This window comes from Phocoena sinus, chromosome 4 (assembly GCF_008692025.1).
Source record: "Phocoena sinus isolate mPhoSin1 chromosome 4, mPhoSin1.pri, whole genome shotgun sequence".
In the NCBI taxonomy this organism is placed as follows: domain Eukaryota; kingdom Metazoa; phylum Chordata; class Mammalia; order Artiodactyla; family Phocoenidae; genus Phocoena; species Phocoena sinus.
This window is the reverse complement of record NC_045766.1, coordinates 139059574-139085535: the sequence shown is the minus strand read 5'-3', so window position 1 is coordinate 139085535 and position 25962 is coordinate 139059574. Positions and strand designations below refer to the sequence as shown.

General features: G+C 42.5%; 1 protein-coding gene across 7 annotated transcripts in view; it reads left to right on the top strand.

Moving 5' to 3' along the window:
• ERG (ETS transcription factor ERG) overlaps positions 1 to 25962 on the top strand; it is a 199521-nt gene that overhangs the window by 169808 nt on the left and 3751 nt on the right. For 3 of the 7 annotated variants that reach the window (XM_032631187.1, XM_032631188.1, XM_032631186.1), the window contains 6 exons: positions 7735 to 7938; positions 8782 to 8862; positions 10816 to 10887; positions 18900 to 18968; positions 19680 to 19736; positions 20421 to 20468. In XM_032631187.1, the coding sequence (XP_032487078.1) occupies positions 7735 to 7938; positions 8782 to 8862; positions 10816 to 10887; positions 18900 to 18968; positions 19680 to 19736; positions 20421 to 20468 (531 nt within the window). The remainder of the gene's footprint in view (positions 1 to 7734; positions 7939 to 8781; positions 8863 to 10815; positions 10888 to 18899; positions 18969 to 19679; positions 19737 to 20420; positions 20469 to 25962) is intronic. The other 4 variants (XM_032631190.1, XM_032631189.1, XM_032631192.1 and 1 more) reach the window with 2 other exon arrangements.

The following is a 25962-nucleotide window of genomic DNA, read 5'->3' as shown; positions in this document are numbered from 1 at the left end:
ATTTCAGTCAAAATAAAGCTGACGAGACTGGAAACAGAAAGCAGAAAACATTACTGGAGAAAGTTGAGGGTTATCACATAATAAAAACAGTTTACATTTATGAAGAATATATAACAGTGATAAAGTTGTATATACCTAATAGCATAGCCTCAAAATACATAAAGAACTGTACAGAGAAATAGACAAATCCACCTTAGTGAGAGATTTAAATTTGCCTTTCTCAGTCTTTGATAGATCGATGACATGAAAATTATATATGCATTACTAATTTTGATCTAGTGGTTATTCATAGAAACCTGCACTCAACAATTAGAAGATAAGCCTTCTTTTTAAGCATGGTCAATTTGCAGAAATTGGCCACCAGAGGAGTAACAACCAGTATTCAAAAAATCAGTATCTTGTACCTCCTTCACTGGCCAAAGTGCCATAAAATTAGAAATCAGTAATTATCAAAACAATAACTGAGCCCCATTCATAGTATGGAGATGAAAAGGTTCAGAAGTAACCTTGATGTAGGCTCTTTACTTGAGCTCAAATTTCAATTTCTTGTGGAGTGAAGCTCAAATGTGAGCTAGTTCTCTTTATTAAGCTTCTTTATAAATGTAAAGTCTGTTCCAATGAGGAGGCAACATGCTAAATCTTATTTTTGCAGGCTTCTGAGTGTGTGGGTCAGCAGATTGGCAGGCTCACCAAGGTCTGGTTTTATAAACAAAGACCTCATAGGATTTTGATATGATTCAGAAGTACATTTTATTTTTGTTGGTATTTTTTCATTACCAAGGGTGATTTTTCTTTCTGGAAGCCAATATTTTACATTGATATTGTTCAAGAAAAATGACACTCAGAGCTTATATTATCACCACTTTGATTCTTGCTTAATCTTGCTTTTATTCATTCCTCTGGGGTGGGGTTGGGGGTCTCTGAAACAGGATGTTTGCCTACATGAGGTATTTTGTTTCAAGAAGGCACAGTATGTCTTCAGCAATGCAATATCCTTTTGCTTAATTTAAATATCTACTTAATATTTTCCTGGCAGCAGTGGAACTCTACTAGGGCAGAATCCAGTTTCAGGGAAATGTAAAAAAAATGTTCAACCCTAATCCCACCCACTGCTTGTCCCTCCTCCCCCTGCTTCCCCACCCAAACCTTAAACGGTACAACTCTGCTTTGCTTTTATTTATTGTTTTAATCCCAGTTTACTGAAATAGCATTTGTAAAACTTTTGGATATTAACCATGTAATCTAAGATACAATTAAGAAACTGCAGAGAGAGAGATGGCTTCCTGTTTCTTTTACCCTGTACCATGGGGGTTTACCATTTTGATGTCCACAAAATGTGGAGTGATGACACAGATGTTTTCAAAACAATTGGACTGGAGGGCTGAAAACAAAACAACTTATCTGTAGTGGCTCTTGGTTCATCTCACAGAAGCACCTCCGAAAACTTCTTAAAATAAAGTGATAAATCAGACTTTTGTGTTTAGAGGAAGAGGCTGACCCTGTGATAATAGCTTGTTTATTTCATTTTAGCAGAGTTTGCAATGCAAAATCCAGTGCTTGGTTGCATTATTGCTCTGTAATGTGTTATTGTTGGCAAAGTGCTTTCACATACATTATCTCATTTACTTTTCTCTTTCCCTAACATTTCACTTAATTACCCACAGAAAAAAGAAAACAAATTCTAGAGAGGTTAACTTTTACATCTAAAGAACGGTTGAATCAGAGCCCAAATATGGGTATTCTGGCTCCCAATAAAGCCTTTTATTTGATCACCAACTTTGCTGTGCTTGATGTAACTTAAGACATTCTTTGATTCCTCAGACATTTTCAATGACTCTGAAATTCCTAGATCATAAAGTCTAGCCTTCTTAGCAAGATCCTCAAGGCTCTCCTTGATCTGTCTCCAACTTTCATTTCCATCCTCCTATGTCTCTGTGCTCCCTCTTAAACCCTCCACTCCTGCCACACCAAACTTCTCACATGTCCCTCAAAACCATCAGATATTTCATACCTCTGTGGGTGTGAAGCTGGGCTCAAGCTGTTCCCCTAAACTAAAGGTCTTCTCTGCTTTTGTCACCCTACTTCTGTCAAAATCCTTTTTGTTAATGCAGGCTCAAGCCAAACCCTTCTGGTGAAGCCTTTCCCTTTTTTCCTTGTTGGGATCAGTTGCTGCTTCTCTGTACTCCCGTCCTGCTTGGATAACACAGATTTCATTCTGCTTTGTGGGTTGTCTTCATGGCTGCCTACCTTAGATTCTCAGCATCTTTGTCTTGGCCAATTCTGAAGTACTTGTGTATATTGTAAATGCTCAATAACTCAGTTAAATTCAGCTTAGTCATTATCCTATGGGTCCTTGGAGGCTACACATTGTTTTATAAATGTCCATCAACAGATGAATGGATAAAGAAGATGTGGTACAAATATACAATGGAATACTACTCAGAACAAAATAATGCCATTTGCAGCAACATGGATGCAACTAGAGATTATCATATTAAGTGAAGTAAGTCAGAAAGAGAAAGACAAATACCATATGATATCACTTATATGTGGGATCTAAAATAGGACACAAATGAACTTATCTGCAAAACAGAAACAGACTCACAGACATGGAGAACAGACTTGCGGTTGCCAAGGGGGAGGGAGATAGGGGAAGGAAGCATTGGGAGTTTGGGATTAGCAGATGCAAACTAGTATATATAAAATAGATAACCAGTAAGGTCCTACTGTATAGCACAGGGAACTATATTCAATATCCTGTGATAAACCATATGGAAAAGAATATGAAAAAGAATGTATATATATGTATAACTGAATCATTGTGCTGTACAGCAGAAATTAACACAACATTGTAAATCAACTATACTTCAATTAAAAAAAATAATAAAATGAGCAGAAAACCACAAAAATCCAGGCTTAGTCGTGAGGTTAGGTGGTAGGTTCTGAGCTGCATCACTTCCTGGGGCAGAGGGTGTGGGATGCCACCCCTGAACAGAGGCAAAGTTGACCCTTGGTTGGAGCTCATCCTGTTGCCCCCTCCCCTTTCTCCTCCACATGCATAGTTGAGGAAAGAGATAAGGCCTTTTGAATCTTGTGGGACCTCGTGAGCTCCCTTCTGTTATGGTGGGTGGGCCAGAAGCAAGAAAACTTTGCTGACCTGTCATGGACCATGGAGGAGACCTGGAAGCTTCTACTGGGTGAAGCTTCAACTCTGTGGAGTTGAGGAGTGAGCTGGGACCCCACACACTGACCTTAACCCTAAACAACACTGTCTGCAGTGGCACCATCCATGCCTGGTCCAGGGAGTTTGTGGGGAGCCCAGGGTGGGCTCTGCCTTCAGGGCAGGGACAGGACCTCCTGTCTTTTTATCAGTTCCCTGCCCAGAGATTCACGATAAGTGCTTACACCTCAAGAGCGTGGAGGACAGACACCCAAAGCGGGTAGTGAGTGTAGGTGAGGATGCAAGCAGGGGCGAGTCCTCAAGCAGTGGGTGGTGTGTGGGTGCAGGCAGGGGGTGTGGGTTCAGGAGATGGCAACTGGATGTGTGTAAGATGAAGGGGTTGGGGAAGGACAGGGGATGATACCTATTAAGACGGTGGGCCCCGAAACCTAAGAGTCACGTGCTTTAGGCTGAAGAGTTTGGACTTGCCCCTTGCAGACTGTTCTCTTTGCACCTGTAGAGTAGGTCCAGAGTAATGGCACCCTATGGACAAGTTGGAAAGGAACATCTCATTTACTCTTATCAAGTGACCATATTTTGTTTTTAATATTCTTTGCTTATAAATGTATAGGGCAGAAGTATGGAGATCGAATTCCAAAAGGATACAGGAGTAACCTGACTTTGTGTAATTTTATTCTTTTCAAACGAAGCAATTTCCATTAACAAACTGTAAAAGAAAGCGACATTAAAATATTATACTCTTGAAAGTTTTATAAAAACAGTTTAACAAATATATATATTATATATATATATAATCCTTTACAAAACCTTGTTTTGATTTTGAAATATAGAGAATACATTTTTAAAAATAACTTTTTAACCCAAGTATTATATGTATATTGTAGGAAAGAGAGAAGATAAAGTTTAGTGAAAAGAAAACTTTTAAATCTCTACTGCCTTTGTTTCAGAGACAGTAGTTGCCATTTCACTGCATATCTCTCCAAAATTCTTTCCATGGATATGTTTATATTTCTTTGTAAAACATAATCTACCATAATGTTTCAAACGTTTAAATTTAATCTATTTTGAACAGTTTTCATATCAATAACTACATTCAGCAGTGTAATTTTTAGTTTCTAAATATCACAGGACTGTTCCTAAATGTACAACAACTTAACTAGTTCTCTTTCTCTGGGACATTTAGGGTGTTTCCAGTGTTTTGCTATTATAAACAACACTACAAAGAACATCCTTGAAAATAAATCATTGCGCACTTCCTCTATGATTTCCTAAGGATAAATTTCTAGAAGTGGAATTTTTAGTTTAGAGACTATACACACAGTTTTTAAAAAGGCATTTGAAATGTATTGCTGAATTGTTCATTGGAAAGGTTGTAGCAATTTACAGCTCACTCCAGCAGTACAAGAGAATGGCCATTTGACCAATCCAAAGTGAGAATTTAGGGATTATAACAGGACAGGTCAAGGAGGAATTGGTCTCTGGGGTCTTGCATGTGATTCCCTTAAACGAAAATTGAATGAGCCATTACAACCTTGGGCTTAGCAAGGGAAACCAATTAACAGGCACACCAAGGGATGCTGGAGAGATTGGACTTCTTTTTTTGGCTATCTTCCTAAGACATCATTTGACCATTTTAACATGAACCCAGGAACTTTCAGGAAGATCTTTATGTATCATTTTTAGAATATCTGTTTCTACCATTAAGAGAAGAAAATGCCTTCCTAGAATGAACTGATTTCTAGGAAGTAGTTACACCAAAACATAGTCCTTCCAGGTTGTTAAATGCAAAACAAAACTAAAAGAAGAGTTTGGCTAATACCTAGTGGTGGAATTTATAGGAAATGGCTTGGGGACCCCTGTGGAAGGGAGGGTCTTCTCTCCGAGAGGGCTGTTTAACTGTCCTCTGCACAGAACCAAGGAAAGAGGACTTGAATTCAGGGCATCCTAAGACCAATATATGATCTGTTCCTGAATAATGAGGAGTCATGACATACCATGAGAAAAAGGAAAAAAAAGGACTTTCTATGGAAACATTCTGGAGTTTAGAACATTTTATCCCTGAAAGCAGAATGCTGACCCAATGGCAAAGAGCCATCTGAACTTCAGTGACTTGGACAGAGTTAACATTCCCAATACACATTCGGTTTTCACAGGCTAACAAAATATTTCCATGTGTTTGGATTACAAAGGAATATGCACAGCTTTCTGTCAACACTGCCATTTGAGCTTTTGTAGATATTCTGCGCTTTGTAGCAGAACCAGAGTTCTTAGTTTATAGCTTCTACACATGGGCCCTATGACCAGCAATTCTACATCTAGGTACTCACCTAGGCCAGCACTTTCTCAAGCTTAATGTGCACACAGATCAGCTGAGAATCCTATGAAAATATAGACTCTGATTCGGCAGGCATGTGGCAGCACCTGGGATTCTGCATTTCTAATTAGGCCCCAGGGGATGCCAAGGCTGCTAGATCCCACGACCACAGTCTGAGTAGTGAAGCCCCAGGGTAGATGGTCTGAACCACTTTAGAATTACCTGGACAGCTTTTAACAACCCTGATGCCCGGGCTGCCCTCCAGCAGAATTAACTCAGAATCTTTGTGGGTGAGACCAGGCATCAGTAGTTTTTTATTTCCCCATGATTCTGATGTGGAACCCAGGCTGTGGACCAATGCAGATTGCTTCACATGTGGGTGGGGAGGGAGACACAGGGGTCTTCATTGATAAGTAAGTGGGGTATATTTGTGGGGGGGTGGGGATATCCGAGAGCGGATTAAATGATGAAATATACCTCCATGGATTGACTTGGACACATCTTGAAAATACAGTGCCGAACGCCAAAAGCAAATCAGATACCATTTATGTTAGCTTAAAGGCACACAACAATATATGTACAGTGGATATGGTAAAAGTATTCAGATATGTATAGGGATGATGCATGTATCATTTCAGGTTAGTGGTTCCTCCTGGAGTGTCCAGGAGGGGAATGGGTTAGGGATGGATTCTATTGGGGTTGAAAGAATTTCTTTCTATTAAAAAAGATATGAAAAAGTAGGGAATGGACAAAAGAAGGGAGGGAGGGGGAGGCAGAAAGAGAGTAAGAAAGAAAAAGAAAGGAAAGAAGGAAGGATGGGAGGGAGGGAGAAAGGGAGGAGAATTCTGGTGACTGTGACTGTCTGGCTGTTTCTCACTGTTACTGCCACTGACTCTGGGAACCGAAAATGTATCCCAACAGCACATCGAATGCCCATTCTTGAGCAGCCTGAAACATTAGTAAGACCAAGCAAGCTTCTAAAACTATTAGCTAGAAAGCAATTCAAAAGGGTGATGTATTCCCCCAGCAGATATTTTCACTCACGATGATCTGAGCATCGTGGCACACCTGCCCTCTACGAGCCTGTCCAGAGGACCCAGACCAAGGCTTTCATTTCACGTTGGAAACAGACACAGAAAGGAGAAGCAGCCTCTGGAGGCTGCAGCGTTGAGAGACTCTGGGATCAGGACTCTGGGCTCCTACTCCTTTGCCCAGGTGTCTTTCTGTGCTCAGTGACCCCAGGGAGGAGCCCCGTCTGCTGTCAAGGCGCCCTGGGCACCCCTCCACCCAGGCTGTTTGTGTGGGGTGGTCCCAACTTGTGTTTCCGTTGGGGATCACCTGCTCCTTTTCCCCAGAGACTTGCTCTCCTGGTCATACAGGGTTCTCCTCCCATATGTGGCTACAAAGCGTGATGAAACTGCCTGCATCCTGTGGGGTGTTTGCGCCCCAGCTGTGGAATGTGAAAGCCCCCCAGCCAGCTTGCCTCCTGCAGGTGTGAATTAGTTGCAAAACCAAGTTCTCTGCAGGAAAAGCGTGTAACTGACGGCTCTCTCTTACAAACACTAGCTCCTGGGAAGTGCTAGGGTTCTGGCTGACCTACACATCATCTCCAATTCTGTGGTCAATATCTTTCAGTATTTCAGACAAATACTGTATGGGATTTTTTTTTTTTTTTGGTAATCTGTAATTAACATCTTCCTGATATGTGTTGCTCTTATTTCATATAAAGATACCAGTAGTTTTCTGAGGAAAGAAAGTTTTCATTTATTCTTATTCATTTTTTCCCATTCTTTTTTAAATTGAAGTATAGTTGATTTACAATGTTGTGTTAGTTTCAGGTATACAGCAGTGTGATTCATATATATATATATATATATTCACACATACACATATTTTTATATGAATAAATAAAAATTAAAAGAAACTAATGAAAAGAAAATCCCATCCCTACAGGAAACTTTAGATTATATGAGCAACAGAAGGGCAGGTGGTGTGAATAATCCTAAACTTCCAGAACAATTCACTTTAAAGACAATGGTCTCTGACTGTGAGTCAGTTCGTCTTCCTCAGACGTTCTCCGCGGACTGGTCCCTGAGCCTGGCTTGAGGCTGTGCTTCTGCAAGAGAGGGAGGGAATGCTCTGGAAAGCTATGGCTGGTGGGAGATCCCACCTGGGATATGGCTCTACCCCAGAAATTTGTCTTCAGGAGTTGACCAAATATGCTTCCATCCCCTTTCAGATCCTATGCTATGGAGTACGGACCATGTCCGGCAGTGGCTGGAGTGGGCAGTGAAAGAATATGGCCTTCCGGACGTCGACATCTTATTGTTCCAGAATATTGATGGGAAGGAGCTGTGCAAGATGACCAAAGACGACTTTCAGAGGCTCACCCCGAGCTACAACGCTGACATCCTTCTGTCGCATCTCCACTACCTCAGAGAGAGTAAGGCAGTCCCTGCTCCCACAGAGAGCACTGTCGAGAGGTCCTTGTTAACGTAAGATGCGAGGGTTCAGCCCAGTTGCCGATAGCATCTTGCTGCCCTAACCCGATTCCCACTAGTATCTGAGAGAATGCTTATAAGTGATGACTTAGGTGATTGCGTAGTGAGAAGTAGTCAGTGCTTTTACGAGAAGCGGCAAAGTCAACTAGCATTCAGCTGCCTCCTCCAGGGTCCCCCAACCAGGAAGATCACATGCCAAAGGGAAACAGAGCTTTATCTGGTCACACATTATTTCATCTCCATGATGCCCAAATAGAAATAGAAACATTATGGAAAGGCTCCTACTTGATGGGAATTGTGGAGTATATCTTCCCTAAAGCCAAACCAAGCTCCCTTTCGTATCCCACTGGAACACAAAATGAAGAACATTTTCACTTGGTATCTTGAGATGTGGCTTAGCCTGTCACAATGGGAATGGCGTCTTGGCAATGAGAGGCATGAATCCACAGAGTCTGCTGCATGCTTTAATATTTCAAATGTCAAGCATGATCAGAAGGAGATAGTAGAGATAGTGCAACAGTGGGTGGTGTGAACTCTTTGGTGTAAATGCTTTGCTTGGCATCCCAACCACTTCTTCCCTGAACTCAATATGGATCCCCATCTAGGTTTTAACATGCTAACCAGTAGCAGGGCCATGGAGAGATTTCCAAGCAGCCCATGATAACAGGGTGGGGAGTGGGGTGAATGTTTTCCTTCTTTTTCTTCTTTTTTTTTTTTTTTCAAGGAAGGTAATTCTCTCTCTCTCTTTTTTTCATTTGGATGTTGCTTTTTGTTTTGTTTTGTAGCACCTCTTCCACATTTGACTTCAGATGATGTTGATAAAGCCTTACAAAACTCTCCACGGTTAATGCATGCTAGAAACACAGGTAATGCTGGCCCTGCCCTTCCCCCCAGGACAAGTGTAGGGTTTTGTTTACAGGTTGCATGCTTTACAGGTAGAACGTGGGACAGTCAGTGCATCAGGAAGGCGGAAGTCCGAGGTGGATGGTTGAAGGGTCCCTGGTAGGTTGAGGCTCTATGTTGGCGGTACCACAGCCTCAAGGCAGGAGGCACTCTTTGGTCTCTGAACACTCCCCCGCTTCCCTTGCCAGTCAAAGGATTTCTTTCAACCAGGAGATGTGCAGAATCAGCCTTCAGCCATAGCCTTAGCTCACATTGGCTGGGTCACAGTCTGCTGTTGTTAGTCCTCAAGTATGCCCTGTGCTGACTGTAGAGACTAAAAGCATGTTCCGTGTGAAGGGGCCCTTAGCATGCTCCTTTTTTCTTTTTTTCCTTTTAAAATTTTTATTCTTAAAGGAATGTTTACTAGGACAAGCAGGGGTTTTACTTTTCCCTTTTTGGTAAAGTTTTAGGCCATTCAACTTGACTTGAATCTTCTTGCACAGTCTTCGTACATTTGCAAAAATGCAGTAGGAGGGAATGTCGGTTACTTTGGGGGAGCTTTTGTTGTGAGGGAAACTGTGTTATGACTTGGGAAGATTTGAAATTAGTGACTAACTAAATACCTGCTATTCTATGTCTAACCATTGATTCTACATTTTATTTATTTATCTATTTTATATATTTTTTTTGCCTGAGCCTGATAGAGTTTTAACATGATGCTTCTTCCTGGCTAACCCTGCTCCCTCCCCTCCTAGTAAAGGCTGAGAGTAGAGGCTGGGCTTTCTGTGGATTAATGTGGCCCTGGTCACACCCATTTCCTCCCTGGTGATGGAGACACTTGCAGAAGCATGGCCGCAAGCTGCTCACCCCACTGTTATCAGCCTGCAGGGACCCTCTGCCACCACCAGGCTAGGGAGAAAACCATCTAGTGTTGGAAAGACTTAAGTAACCCCTCATAGGCAAGCCAGCCAATTCATGAGCAGCCCTCACATAGGAATACAGCCATTTTCCAAATACTTGCCATGTTATTTTTAAATGTATGATGTGAGTGAGTCCAGGCTTGAGTATTATAAAGGGATTGCTAGTTGATCTCCAGTAGCCAGAAAGTTGTGCTTTTAATCTGAAATTTTTAAAAAATGGCTTTGAGTCAATAATACACTTTTTCAATGTAGGTTACACAGTCAACCTATTAATGACCTTGTGGCCAGAAATAGCAAGCACCTTAGACAATGTAATTCCCCTGCCTTAGGAAACGCCTTGGAGATACACACACTTTCTGATAATTTCTTAGTCACTTAAAAAATTTTTAGCAGAGGATGAAAGTGTCAGGAAAGCTCTGACTTCATTATTTTTCCTATTGCTAAACATAGAAGCAATTGAAAAGCAGGACAACAAATTCCAAATGGACTGACCTGTGAAAAGAGGATTACTTCCACTAACATTTGAGAATTGATTGAGAGAGAGAAAGGGAAAATGTGCATCTGAACAGAGACACAGATTAATTTTTAAAAAGATCCATATATTCTTTGGCAAAATATTTATCATTCTTTGGTGCTACTTTCCAAGGGCTCTGTAAAATGTTTTATGGGTTTTATACGATTTGAAAATTAAAACACCCACCATAGAATTGTTTTAATAAAATGAGCTTGCAGGGGGATGGGCAGACCCACGGATGGGCTTCAGGAGGAAGCTGTTAAATCAAAACACAAGACGCCTTATGCCAAGTGGGGCACAGAGAGAGTCACATCTCTTCCATCTTCAGCATCTGTTTCTGACCTGTGTGCTAGTCCCTTCTCCCGAAGTCTGGCGTAGCAGGTTCTAGGAGGCCACCTCCCTTGGTTGTCACGGGGCAAAGTAGATTAGGCGCTGTTGCTGAGATCAGATCAACAACCACAGCAAAAGACCTTCACATGTTTTGTCTTTCCTTTTGTCTGCAGGGGGTGCAGCTTTTATTTTCCCAAATACTTCAGTATATCCTGAAGCTACGCAAAGAATTACAACTAGGCCAGGTACGAAAACACCCCTGTGTAATCTCTTTATTGAGAGACATCCCAGGATGTCCTGTGAGATCCGTGACCTACGTCACGAGACACAAAGACAGCTGATCTTGAATCGGACCCTCTAAACGGTCTTATTCTGCCTCTGTGGATCTGGAGCCTAGAATCAGACTGTTCCATCCAGAGATCACGCAAACAGTCCCCGAACTGCGGGATTATGAGCAGGTCAGCCCCTTCACTAGCTGCTCTCGAAGACAGATGGGCCAGGAAGGCATCCTGGATGCCTGGCGATAAGGAATCCATCCGGTTTCGAGTTTACAGAAGGACATAAGTGTAATCTATCCGTCCTCAAGGCACAGCACAGAGCAGGAGGCATTCCCCTAACACGAGCGGCTGGTTCCCAGCTGTCACGAGAGCCAGTCTTTCAGAGCAGAAGCATGTAATCAATCATATGTACACCTGAGTCTTACTTTCTGTCTTTCCCGATGATTTAATTAGGTTATTAATTTACGCGTCATTCACGAAAAGAATCACTGTTTATCAAGTGTCTGTTAGTGCCAAGCACGATGTTAGATTCTGGGAATCTAAAGATGAACCAGATTTTAGAAAGCTTCCTGTCTTCAGAAAGCTGGCCTGTTCATTCCACCATTGTCCATGGAGCCTCCTGAGTGCCAGCCACAGGGGTGCAGCAGAGAACAAGCCCACAGGCACACAGCCTAAAGCTCTAGATGTTTCTAGATGTAAAGCCACCTAGAGCCAGAAACAGACTCACACACATATACGTTTAACCTTACGGGCTAGGTACCTAGAGCCAGAGAGACAGATATGGATGTTTAACCTAAAGCACTGATTTTATAGTAGAGGCAACACCTCTAACGACAGAGGCTGTGGGAACAGGAAGGGAAAGGAATTCATCCCTCCATGAAAGGGGGAAGGAAGCATTGCAGAGGAAGGACCGTATGCCAGAGGAGGATTAGGTGTTGCCAGGTGGAGAAGGAGAGGGTGACATTGGGCAAGCATGGCTCAAACATCTGTCCCCTCGCTGGGATGTACAACCCCATGAGCTGGATGACACATGCCAGCCTCACAGCTGAGGAATCGTGATTAGGGCTGTGGGATGGCTTTTCCCTATTCACTCGTGGATCTAGAAGTCACGTCTTCTTAGACCCAAGCTGTTGCTCTTGGACGTCTGTCACGTGTCCAGGCTGCCCAAGTCCTAGTTTGAACTGGTCCCAGGCACTAAGCTTGGCGCTGCTGTTTCTTCCCAGTGAAAAAGACAGGGGCGGGCAGTGAGCTCAATAGCCCGGGTGAAGATGCTTCTGGGAGTTTTTCTCACCCCGACACAGCCCTGGTACTGTGACGTCAGGCTGGTGATTTTCTGTCCCCTAACCTCATAAAGTTCTTCCTGGGAAGCATAGTGGAAAGGCTTGGCAATAGTTCTTAGTTACCTCTGACACAGGCCATTTGATCGTGGACAAGACCCAGGGTCTGGAGTGAACTAGATTGACCCTAAAGAAACCCGCCGTGTGTACTGAGAAAGGACAATGAAAGTACATGTGTCACGCTAGCTCTAGACATTCCTGAGTTTACTGCCAGTAAATGGTCCCTTGGGAGGACATGGGAAGTGTAGGAAAATCACAATGATTTTGTGAGTGTTTGAAAGAAGTTTCCATACGTACGCACAAAAGTCAAAGCTATCTGTGAAACATTTGGCCATGGGTTGCTTATTTGTTTGTTTATTTGAAGCAATTTCATGGATGCCTCTGAGTTGCAAAAGCCAGGGATTGTGAGCTGGTGTCAGGGCTGTGTGGCCACATGAGTTCGTTCAGCATGATGGTCGGAGTAGCCAGTCGGCTGCCTGTTGCTTCATAGATGGAACAATGGGTCCTGGAGCGCCTTTGCTCCCTATTTGAGGATATGGTGGATTTGGGAGATACGGCGCATCCAGGTGTCAGAGAGGAGAGTGGCCTGGAGGACTCTGGATGGGACACCCCTCTGTGCTTCAGCCCAGGGGGAGACAAGGGTGGCAAACACTAATTCACCTAGCAAAGCCCTGATGATGCTCTTTTCTTGGGTCTGTCATTCGAGTGTGACTTGGAAGAAACTTGATTTGTACCAAAATACATGTTTTGGTGATTGCTGCTGTGATTCTGAAAGGAGATACAAATATTAGTGTCTGAGCTACAAAGAATTGAAAATCAGAGTGAATGAGCCAGAGAGCGGTTTTCTGTCAGCCAGACTGAGGCATTCAAACTTGGAGAATAGACTTGTTTGTATATCTTGGGTGGGCCAGTGATCAACCTTGCAGGAACGGTCTTGTTAGTGTGAAAGCTTATAACGGTGCAGTTGGAGAAGTTTGTGATGGGTCGGGGGGATGGGTGTTGCACATCATTGGGGGAGGGGGTCACTGGGAATCTGACCGTATCCCTTTGGTTGGTGGGTATCTGACTGCTTTCGAAAGAGCTGGTTGCTCACTTTCCTTGGGAGAGGTCCTTGGGTCCTTGGGGACAGAGACCCGAGTTCCCGTTCCCCTGCACTCTTGGTTTGCTGTGTCCATCCATTTCTCTAATCCCACATCCACGGAGACAGAGGACTCCTTCCTCCCACCTGTGTCATCCTGCTGAATCCAACTTCCCAGTGTCCCCTCCCCACTTCCTTCCTTTCCTTCCTCCTCAAGTAACCACCCCCGTCTACCTTTTCTTCTTGTCATGGCCCAGCTTCCCAAAAAGATCATTTATTCCAGAGTCCCCTTACTGCCTGCCCTGTCCAATTACTGGGTCATTTCAGTTCCCCCCCACAATTGTCCGGGACTGTTCAGTGACCTTACAGGATAACACATGATGGACAATATACTCTTTTGTTCATGCCTCAATCCCCTCTCTGCCCGTGCTTGATCCTATTAATTTTATCCAGATTTTCCTGATTCAAAATGCACCCTCTTTCATGATCGCTTTGTTGAATTAGCATTTAGATGAGTCTCTCCTCTCCTCTTAGAAAGTGCTAGCACATAGGCAGATCCATTTACGTTCTTTTTTTATGATCGAATTTCACGGTGTCGCATGTGTTTCTTGGGTAGTCAGTTATTATGACCAGAAGCCCTTTCCCCATCTCCCCTGTAAACACCCTCCTTCTTTGCTGAACACATGCTTTTTTGGGACCACAGCCCCTTGAGGCCTCAAGTGGCATAAACAGAGACAGGTCTGACTCAGAGAAACTTGCAAGCTGGTTTTTGACCTCATGATGTGAACCCTGCCTGGCGTCCTAGGAGCAGTGTATGTGAAAGCTCAGGTGTGTGCCCAGGACGATCTGTAACCCCACCCTCCCCTCCTCCGTCACCATGGTAATCCACGCACCATGATACGCATCTAGGATTTTATCGAAGGAGACTGGAGACTTGGGTCAGCAAGTGCAGCCTCGACTTTCCCTTTTCAGCTGGCTCTCCTCAAGGGTTTCTCGGAATCTGCAATGATTCCTCCTTTGGAGTTTGCAGCTCAGTGCCATTCAGCATCTCCAGTCATAGCAAGATGACGCAGCCGATGCACTGTCTCCTCAGTTAAGTAAAGCCTGTATCACAGCAAATGGCTGAAAATGCATTCTTGGCTTTGCCCTAACTATACTCTAACCACAGATCTGTACATCTGTACGCCTAGTTGAAAAGGGAAGGCACAATGCCCCCAGATCTCCATGTCTTTGACAGAGGAGTTTAGAAGACCCTAGGGAGAGCTAGAGGAAGACAAGAGAGAGCGATTTAATCACGTTAGTCGGCTTTGACCCTGAAAATTCCTTGCATTAAATAGGGGTTTATAGATTGGTTTAGGCCAATAGCTCTCGGTCTTTGTCTTTGCCACTAGCATCTAAGTTCATTGAAAGCTGGCAAAATTCAACCTTTCCCATCCAGTGCAACCAGGGACCTCCAGAGTTACTTTGTAAATGTGGCATGGATCCCCAGAATGAGGATAAGCTCTCCCATGATCCAAGTTCTGGTCCTTTAAAAAAATAAAGTGGTGGGTAGATGTCAAAGGGCTAGTGGGCTGTTCTTCAGTAATCTTGATGAAAGAAGAGTGTAAAACTTGGTGAACTTAATCCTGCACGAAGGGCAGCAAGGATGCTTGCTTACATCATTGATGTCTAGGGAAGGGAGTGGTTGGGGGAAGGAGTCTCATTCAGAATCAGGAACTGATCTTGACTCCCAGAAAATAAACAAAGGTGCTGGGGTGGAGGGGGCCAACACCAGTCAAACTCCCTATTTGTAGTTTTCATGGTTTTTGGTCTAGATCATGGCATATAGCATACTTCTTTGGTAACCCTCAGCTGCCTGTAAAATGGCTTTTATAAATTTCAGTTTTAAAACACAGTCTGTTACAGAAAAACAATAGCAGAACCCATGCCGGAAAGCAGCTGTCCCTGACACAGGACCTTCTGCCAAGTGTATGAGTTAATGACCTTGAAGATTAAAGTTGAAGAGAAATGGAGAGTGGATTGAAATGACCACCAAAAATGAAATGTATACTGTGTTCTTACTAGAAGTCTTATGATCTACTCTCCATAAGAGGCAAATAGCAAATGTACACAGAGTAATAATTTTTCAAGGAGCCAAGAAGCAGAACTGCTCAAAACTGGCTCTGCTTTGAGGTGTTGTAGCTGCTGACAAGGTCACTGAGATGACTGTCTCCCATCTCAGCAAGCCTTAGTTCAACACTCCCCAATGTCACATCCCACAGGAGGGGGGCCTGGTGCCCATGGCATGTGATCTGTAGCAGATAAGAGAACACTGGAGCAGAATTTCATGAACAAAAACAAAAGCCCACTTATCTTCCATGGCAATATGTTCATGAACACATGAATCATTGTTCATATAAACATCTCCAGTTCTTGGCAAAAAATCAGACTTGGAGTTGTTTAGGTCCTGACTGATTTTCAAGGGAGGATGAGACACGGTTACACACTCTAAGAAGGACTTGATGAATTAAGAGTTTCAAAATATTTTCCTATTAGTAGTTTGGTGTTTAATTTCTTCCAGTCACATTTCATGGGCAATCTCTTTACGTTTAAAGTAGTAGCAGACTAACTACTGACACTTGCTATTAATTCCATTTCTAATATTTCAGGTAAAAGCATTCAATCTAGAACTCTTTCCACACATTTATTTGTATTAACACACTCAGCATTTCTGAAATCCTTATCTGTAGGAACACAGATTTTTAGAAAAGAATAGTGGAAATTGTCTAGCACAGGCTCTCTCAAACTTCAGTGTACACCCAAGTTAAATGGGACCTTGTTAAAATACAGATTCTTTTTTTTAATTGAAGTATAGTTGTTTTACAATATCATGTTAGTTTCAGATGTACAGCAAAATGATTCTGTTTTATATAAACATATAAAACTGTGTATATATATATGTATATATATATATTTTTTCTTTTTCACATTCTTTACTCTTATAGGTTATTACAAAATATTGAGTATAGCTCCCCGTGCTATACAGTAGGTCCTTGTTGGTTATCTGTTTTATTTATAGTAGTGAGTATATGTTAATCCCAAACTCCTAATTTATCCCTCCCCCCCTTTAGTAACCATAAGTTTGTTTTCTGTGTCTGTTTTATATATAAGCTCATTTGTATCATTTTTTTGTTTTCTGTTTTGTATATAAGCTCATTTGTATCGGGTTTTTTTTAGATCCCACATATAAGTGATATCATATGATATTTGTCTTTCTCTGTCTGCCTTACTTCACTTCGTATGATAATCTCCAGGTCCATCCATGTTGCTGCAAATGGCATTATTTCATTCTTTTTTATGTCTGAGTAATACTCCATTGTGTATATGTACCACATCTTCTTTATCCATTCCTCTGTTGATGGACATTTAGGTTGCTTCCATGTCTTGGCTATTGTAAACAGTGCTGCAATGAACAGTGGGGTGCCTGTATCTTTTCTAATTATGGTTTTCTTCAGATATATGCCCAGGAGTGTGATTGCAGGATCACATGGTAGTTCTGTTTTATTTTATTTTTTACCAGAATTTGGTAAAATGCAGATTCTGATTCAATAGAGCTAGAGTGAGGTTCTGCATTTCTAACGAGCTCCCAGACATTGCCGATACAGCTGGTCTGCGGAGAAACAAGGACCCAGAACATATTTCTGGATTCTCTTGCTTTTTCATTTGGTAGACAGAAGCCCCATGTTGATATGGCTGTCTGCTCCTAAAGTAGGGGAGATGCTGTTACAGTTGCCCTGCTAGTAGATTTTTATTTCTGAGACAATTCTCAAGTTGAAACTCTGCCTAACCATTTTCTAGACAAAATGCAACTAGATGAGAATCTGTGTGCAAATGCTCCCAGCGACTTAAGTTGAAATTTAGTTGTAAATTGATAGCGACTACAGATGTAATTCCCACGTGTAACCTCAACACCAGAAAAGTGAGAATCTGAGGAACTGGGTGGGAAACGCTTACAGTCCAAAAATACAGAAATGCCAGTGGAGAGGGAGTGGTGAGCAATAGGAGAGTTTCAAAAGAAAAATTATCGAATTCAACCAAAGCTCTGGAGGGTAGGATTTCACGGACCACACTAGTCGAGATGCTTGTAGCCAAACAGACCAAATAAATTAAGGCAATTCTGCGTTGGATTTCACGTTGCATTTCATTGCTATTCTCTCTGGGATATGAAACTAGGAAGAGACATGTCTTTTGCAACACAGTCAACAAGCTTTTTCAAGATTGACCCACCAAACTGCCAATTTTAAACAAAGTTTAAAATCTCTCCAAATGAGATTTTATAGTCATCTCCAGGTGACTGGCAGCAGAACACCTGCTGAAGTACCTGGCTATGGCTTTCAGCTGGCCCAGAATGACACATGGCATTGGACTGAGACCCATCAGTCCAAGTTGTAGTTTTGAAATGGTTCTGTAATAAAATTGTGTGTAGCTGGCCACCCCACTCCCCAGCTTTATGTAGGCACAGTTAGTAAGAGCATGCATAATAACGTTTCTGGAATATATTTTTAAAGGAAACTTGAAATGACATAGAGTCATAATCATTAATAGAACTTGCACTGAGGATGCAGAAGTATAATTATTAAATTTGCATATGCAAAGTGTGATGACGTTTTATGGGACAAATAGCAATACATTATAAATACAAAAAAAATCATTGGCATATACTTCAGCTCTACAGCCATTGCCAATGTTTTGCGGGGGCAGTACTATTTCAGTCTTACAGTTCATTTTAGAGAAATTCTAAATTCATTTAGAGAAGGAGAAAGAGTAGACATTTGCGTAGGAAAATAACTAGACCCACCTAAATGGGAGGGAAGTCCAAAAGGGAGGAGATATCTGTATGCGTATGGATGATTCATTCTGTTGTGCAGTGGAGGCTAACACAACACTGTAAAGCAACCATACTCCAATAAAAATTAATTTTAATAAAAAAAGAAAAATAACTAGACCCTTAAGACTGATTTAATATAAGTGGATGAGGGAAAATGAGGGGTGGCTGAGAGAGGCATCTGGCAAGTAAGAGAAGGCAGTGCTCGTTTCCAAGGAAGAAGAAAAGGGAGGAACGTGAACGTCATTTGGTGGATCTAGTGTCAGACCTCAAGTAGGAAATCGGTTGATTCATCCACGTTGTAGGCTGTGTTTCAGACAGGTCATGAAGATAATAAAGGGGTGATGGACTTATGTCAATTCTAGCTGGAAGCAGGACAAATTAGATTGTAAGAAACTTTTGATATGGTCTTGACCTAGGATTGCAGGAAATTACCTTAGAAGAGTCAGACAGCTCCTAGAGAATCCATCCATGGGAGTTTTCAGATTAATGGGTGCAACTGTTAGATCAATAAAAGATACAAAGTTACCATTTGTAAATAAAACCCAAATCTCGTGGAATCCAGGTTGAATATTACTTTGGATAACTGGGTTTTCTTGCACAGTATTGATTCTAATAAACACAAAACAAAAATAGCACACAAAATAGCTGTTATCAAGTTACATCATTGATCTTTTAGTCAATTTATTTATCTTTACAGATTTACCTTACGAACCACCCAGGAGATCAGCCTGGACCAGTCACGGCCACCCCACCCCCCAGTCGAAAGGTACAGTGTTGGTTCCCACTGCCTTGAATCCTCACATCACAAGGCAGTGGGTAACTCTTGATGCAGTAAATGATAATTTCTATAGCCAAACTATGCTTTTTCAACATACATTTGTCCCTTTGGCAACAAAGCGCAACTGATCTTTAAATGCAATGATTCTTTCTCTATTGGCATTATACCTATTTCTATAACAAGAAGAAATGAATGATGTAATGAATGATGTAATGCATTTCTGGACAAATGCACGTCTCATAGGCTGCTTTAGTACAGATTAAATACTGGGTGATTTCCTAATCTTGGCCATGTTTATAGTATTCCTTACTTTATATTTTCCTGGTGGTTTCCCTTTATCTTTTTATTTTAGAGTTGATTCATTTTAAACTGTTTTGTAAACCATCTCAAATTTTTTTAGTTTTGCAAAAAGTGGGGTAAAAATAAATTTTAAAAATAAGTATATTTAAAAATAAATACTTATTTAAAAATAAGTATTTTTAAAATAATAATACATTTTTAAAAAGTGCCCTCGTTTTGCTACCACATTTACATTTGGTTTCATTAGAAAGGAAATTTTTTTCTTACCATGTTTCCTATTATAAGAGTAAGGCTATTATGTTAATTAAGGTAAATGATGGAATGATGATACAACAGCATCAAGGTCTGGTAGCAAATACAAGTTATAACTAATTGTCTCTTTGTTTTTTGGATTTTCAGCTGCTCAGCCATCTCCTTCCACAGTGCCCAAAACTGAAGACCAGCGTCCTCAGCTAGGTATGTTTCACAGAGCATCTTGGTGGCCATAAAAGGAGAAACAGGTTTAGCAGCATCTTTCTAAAATGTGTCACTTTCTAAGTTAAACTAATGTTCCTTCGTCTTCTTTAGGACTGCTCCGTATGTAAACCAGGGACTAAATTATCAGTCTACTCAACTGGGAATGACTTGAGATTTTGCTAAAACATTTCCAAAACCCATGCAATAAATATGGAAAAAACATGCTGAGTGCCCATAGGCAGCTTCTTTGCGGCCTAGCAAGTCTTCGATTTTCACCTTCCAGGTCACATACAGCAACATCAGCGTGTGTGCCAAGTCCAGTGCGGAAACACAGTGGCAGGATGCTGCCACCAGTGTGCTGAGCATCACAGCCCACACGGCCCTGGGCAGAATACATCTGCCCTGTTTAAATCCTGGGATGGAGAGGGTGCTGGGCTAGGTGTTGGGAACCCTGGGCTAAATCTGAGCTCGGCCACCAGCTAGGAGACCTTTACTAAGAAGCATCACTCAGACCCATGTGACATCTTTTCTAATACAGGAAGTGGTGCTGGGGGACTTTGGCGTGGGGGACATTTTCAGCTCTGAAATCTGGAAACACCAGTGGTTCAGCATTATTCCTGGAGCTACATCCTACCTGCTCACAACTATGTCTTTGGGATCTGACTTCTTTTCTTTTTGCTATAGATCCTTATCAGATTCTTGGACCCACAAGTAGCCGCCTTGCAAATCCAGGTGAGATACTGCTGATGATTTTGCTCTTATAAAGTTATCTTTTGGGCAGTAGCTATTTTGAAACTGAACCTGTATAAACAAGAAATCCCTTCCACTGAACAAGCTGAAGTTGTAGGTCTCGCTGGACTATTTGCCTAAGTGGAAAAAAATGGGTCGGGTTATAAATTAAGATTTAGCTTCAGCAAAGAGCATCATTACCTAATCCAAACTGTATCTGTTTCCTAGGGCTGCTCTAACAAGGTACCACAGACTGGGGGTTTAGACATCGACATTTATTGTCTCCCAGTTCTAGAGGACAGAAGTCCAAGATCAAGTGGTCAGAATTATTTCCCTCTGTGGGCCATGAAAGAAGGATCTATTCCAGACCTCTCTCCTTGGCTTATAGCTGGCCGTCTTCTGCCTGTATCTCTTTACCTCTATATGTGTCTGTGTCCAAATTTCCCTTTTTCTAAGGACACCAGTCATATTGGATTAGAGCCCACTCAAATGATATTACTTTAACTTGATTACTTCTCTAAAGACCCTATTTCCAAATAGCGTCACATTCTGAGGTACTGGGCAAATCCAACATATGAATTTGGGGGGAGGGCCACAATTCAACCCATCACACTAGCAGATAAAATAATATCTTAAAAAAAAAAGAACCATAATGACAACCACAAGACTTCAAATTTAGGATCATCTTCAATGAATGGTCTATTTCTGAACTCAGGTGCCAGGAGAAAGTACAGATTCTTAATTGGCCCATTTGTAACCTGTCCCTTGCCAAGGATTGTCACCTGTCATCACGCTTCAGTGCCAACCAAATTGTTTGATGTGTTTGTATTCAGATCAGAACCAGCTGTGCTGGCATCCACTTCAGAAATTCACAGCATATGCTGTATATTCTCAACAGCAAATTCAGATGCCAAGATGTCATAGGAGTATTGCAAATACAAGCTGGAATGTATATTTTCTAAACATTGAGGCCAAAATGGGGTTAGAAATGGGAAAATTTAGGTTCAATCAGTGTACATCCCCACAGGGAATCTATACTTTTGAAAACATAAAATATCATCATTATTTGGCATCCACATCTTTGACATTAAATTTTGATTAATGTTAACTAATTCAGCAAATATTTTTTAAGCAGCTTAGAAGTGAGAAGGGTCTGTGTTGTTTATTGCCTTGGGCCTAGACCGGGTGCTAAATAATTATTGGTTGAATAAATGAATGCAAGGAGTAACAAGATACCATCCTGGGCCCTCAAGGAGCTTCCATTCCTGTGGAGAAATGCACACAGGTTCACCCCAGCATCCACCTGGTGGCCACGTCTCCGGGGTCTTGGTCCGTCCTCCTACCTATGCTCAGCTTTCTATTTGCAACTGCCTTTATAACCATTCACATAAAAACGATTACTATGTTTTGAGATGATTATTATTAGCCAGGCTTCAGGAAGACTGATTTGGCAGCAATGTTCAGGATAGATTAGAAAGGGGAACAGGACGGAAGCTGGAACACGCTGGGAAAGTTAATACAATAATGTGAAATAACAGTTCAATAGCTTTCCCCCCACCCCTCCCCCATATCATGCCTGGGCAAATGCCTGTCTCAGAACAGCCCTGGGAGGTCATTATCTTCGTCCTACGGAAAAGGAATCAGAGGTCCAGACAAATTAGGTGACTTCTCCTGGGTCACACAGCCCATAAGAAGGGAGGCCAGGTTTGAACCGTGACTCTCTGTCTCCAAAATCTGCTTTTATTGATATTTTCTGGCTCTCCACTGCCACTGAGTGAGCCTGGAAGAGGGAGGTCTTGGAGAATGAGGACCAAGAGAATAGAAAGAAAGGATTTCCTTTCAGTTTAACAACTGTTTTCAATGCTTGGGATGAGGCTGAGGTCAGGGATAAAGAGAAGGAACATGTCAAGCTGCACCAAACAAAACCAAACTGACCCTTTCACCCACACAAATTGGTTAAGTGAAATGTAAGTCTGTGCCCATGTTGTTGCAGTTCAAAGGTGTGGCTTGGTTGGTGGCTTGGGGCCAAAGAGAGTTGCCGGCCCCTAAGCAGAGGGCTTAGTGTCTATTCACGCTGTGCCCAGCAGCCTGGGGTTGCCCACGGGGGATAGAGGGACCTGGAACCGAGCAAGGAGGAGACTGCAGACGCATCACTGGCCTGGGAAAATGTCTTGGTACCTAAGAGGTCCGCGGCACTGGCGTTGTAAGCAAAGACTGTGCCCATTGAGCCTGGGGAAAGTGGCAACATCCAACTTTTGACTCAAAGATAAAGATTTCTTTTACTTCGTTTATAATGCATTAGGCCTTCTCTCCATCTCTCCTTAGGCTGTGTGTCAGTTACTTTCATGTGGCCTTTCCCCCTAAAACCAGAATGTCTTATCATTCTATTAATGAGAATGCTTCTTCCTGTTGGATTCTAGTTTCCCAGTCTCTGATAAATAAATCCTTCACCACGTTAAACTGCTGCCTCTCCTCTTTTCACAATGCAAACGTTTTTTAAGCCATTTTAAATGGAAAGATGACATCATATAGTATGAATGCACGAGATGATAACAGCGTCGCAACATCTCTATCCAAAATATGCATTTGGGGTGCACTTTGGACCGTATTTCTTCTGCCGAGAAGAGTGTGTCCCTGCATTATTATGTCCTGGATCAGATATTAGCGACATAGCCCCTTTATATCCCATCAGAATGGCTGACCATTTAATGTGGCTTCTGTGATGAACAGAAATCGCCTTTCCATGGAAGAGCTTTCTTGGGAGCAGGAGTTCAGTAGCTCCCTCGGTGCTCCCTGGATAGTTGCTAATGGTGGGCATGAAAGTGTAACCTGCTTCATGCGGAACCAGAGACCAGTTTTAGGGATGTTTTGCCATTGGTTAGGAGGTGGGAGTGTCCAGTCTTCTACTGGGAACCCACCAAGCTCCAGGCGCAGAGAAGGACTGGAGGAGACTGCAGAGGTGTGTGTAGAAACCAGGCCCAAGAGCAGTGCTGTTGTGCGGTGATTCAGCACCAAGGCCTAGAATCTGGGTTCCAACCCTTGCTGACCTTGGGCAAGATAAGTCACTCTACCTCCTTGGGCTCTAATTCCTCACCCCTGCAATGGGCTATCACATGATTCTGGGGGGAGGGGTATTAAATAAACACGTGGAAAAGGTTCAGAATGATGCCTGGTACCAGTCAGCATTCAGGGATGCTGGCCAGCCCTGAGAATACCACCATTCCCAGCTTTTGCCTGGCCAGCATGGGATTTTTGGGGGGAAGGTGGTGGTTTTCCTTTGGCATCTCCTGGCTCTAGGCAAGGGATGTACCTTTCTCTTTTTTTTTTTTTTTTTGGCGGTACGCAGGCAGGCGTCTCACTGTTGTGGCCTCTCCCGTTGCGGAGCACAGGCTCCGGACGCGCAGGCTCAGCGGCCATGGCTCACGGGCCCAGCCGCTCCGCAGCATATGGGATCTTCCCGGACCGGGGCACGAACCTGCGTCCCCTGCATCGGCAGGCGGACCCTCAACCACTGCGCCACCAGGGAAGCCCAGGATGTACCTTTCTTTAAGCCCTGGTTTCCAGCTCCAACAAACCATGATAAGAGCACTTATGTACCGAATTCACCCTCATAGTGGTCCTGCAAGATAGTACTACCATCTTGATAGTATTACCATCACCTACATTTTGCAGACAAGGACATTGAGGCACAGAGAGCCAGGTGAGCAGAGCCAGGATTCAGCTGCGACAGTGCCAACTCCAAAGGGGTGCTTCCGGCCACCATACTGCCCTGCCCCTCCCACCCCCGCAACAAACCCTGTCTGAGCCACAGACAAAGCCTTCCGTCTGAGACACATGCCTGCTGCCTTAATCCCGATGCACTGGGGGGTCCAGGCTGTGCACGTAGGATTTTCTGCAGCACCTCCAGCTACTGTAGAAAGTAGCCCAAGTGATTGCCACTGTGGTGCTTGCTGCTTTAAAGACCCTCTCTGCTTTATTTACTGCTCTGTTCCTCCATCAGCTGGCTGCTGAGTGCCCTGCTTGGGGACACCCCTCCTACTTGACCCACAGCTGCTGACTCACCCCCGGCTGTGCTTTTCTCTGTGGTTTATAAACCGTTTAGATGTTTTGCCCTTTTTTGCTCAGGCTGTACCTCTTCACTAGTATGTTTCTCTTCTTTTCTTTTAATTGCATTTGGAGAACACTTTCTTCCCCAGAATTAAAGGATTGCCTTCTGTCTTCTTTGAAGCCACGCCCCATGCCCCTTCACCCCACTGGACTCTCCTGTAGGTGGGCAGCCAACATCTTTGGGTCCCCCCCCACCTCCCGGTCCTGCCTTTTTAGTTAATTACCTTGGACAAAACTAGGGCAAAAGTAGCTACTCCTTACTGATGTTCCAAAGGTGGTTATCAGGATAGAGAGAGAAAATAGATACGAAGAGTTTTTCTGAAGAAGGTAATTCTTGAGGTGCAGGTGCTGAGGCTGTTTGGGTGCAAGGTCCGGTCTTATAAGAGCATCTCCTTTTACTTGTTGGTTTGGCCAGTGGAATACCCAAGCTACTCTTAGGCTTCCAAATCTTAGGCATTCGTGTTCTGGAATCCCTATTCTATATTCTAAAATGCACCTTCAGTGCACAGTAAGTGTTATTGTTTCGACAGTAAACGAAGCATTTAATAAATTGCTTTTGAAATTCGTGGCCACAAGTAACTCGTTTAATGTACCACTGACTATAACTTCTCAGCAAACATTGTGCCCCCTTGAGGATTCTCGAACAGCGAGAAAATCTGCTGTAGACTGTGAACGCAGTGGATTTTGTTATATTAAATTTAACAAGTAATGAGCTTGACATAATGTTACATTTTATAACATCTACTTAAACATTAATTGATTTGCATTTATGGTTTTGTTCTCAGGTTCGGAAGCTGATGAGTTTTGTTTAGAGGTGTCTTATTCCCATAGACTCTTGAAATGCTCAGAGGCCCAAACACTGTGTACAAGGGCTGATGGGTAAAATCGTCTAGGGAGAAATTCCTCATCCATCCTTTGAACTTTGAGTTTCTAGCCATGAATTTAGTTCCCTGACTTACTAGTTCTTCAGAAACAGGAGAGATGGGAAAACACTTTTGTACACTGGTTCTCTCCTATACATGTTTATAAAGGAAGTGGGTGAGGGACAAATTCCCAAGAGGCAATACCAAGGTTTGAATAGATACCAAGTATAAGTTTGACTGTTTAGGAAGATCTGTGTATTTATACAAAATCTGTGGGATTGTTCTCTGTATGGGAGGAGGTTGACAGTGAATATTTATTTTCAAACAACTCTATGTGTTTATATTGAAACATATGTTACACTGTTAAATCAAAAATCTATGTTTTTCCCTATTCCCAGGTCATATATGGAATTTTTTTCAAGTAGTAATCCTTTGGTTACAATATATATACTAAAACCATATGGTTTTCTCAAACTATTCTTTGTATTTTTTAAATGCATATTAATGAAATGTTGGGGGCAAGAAAA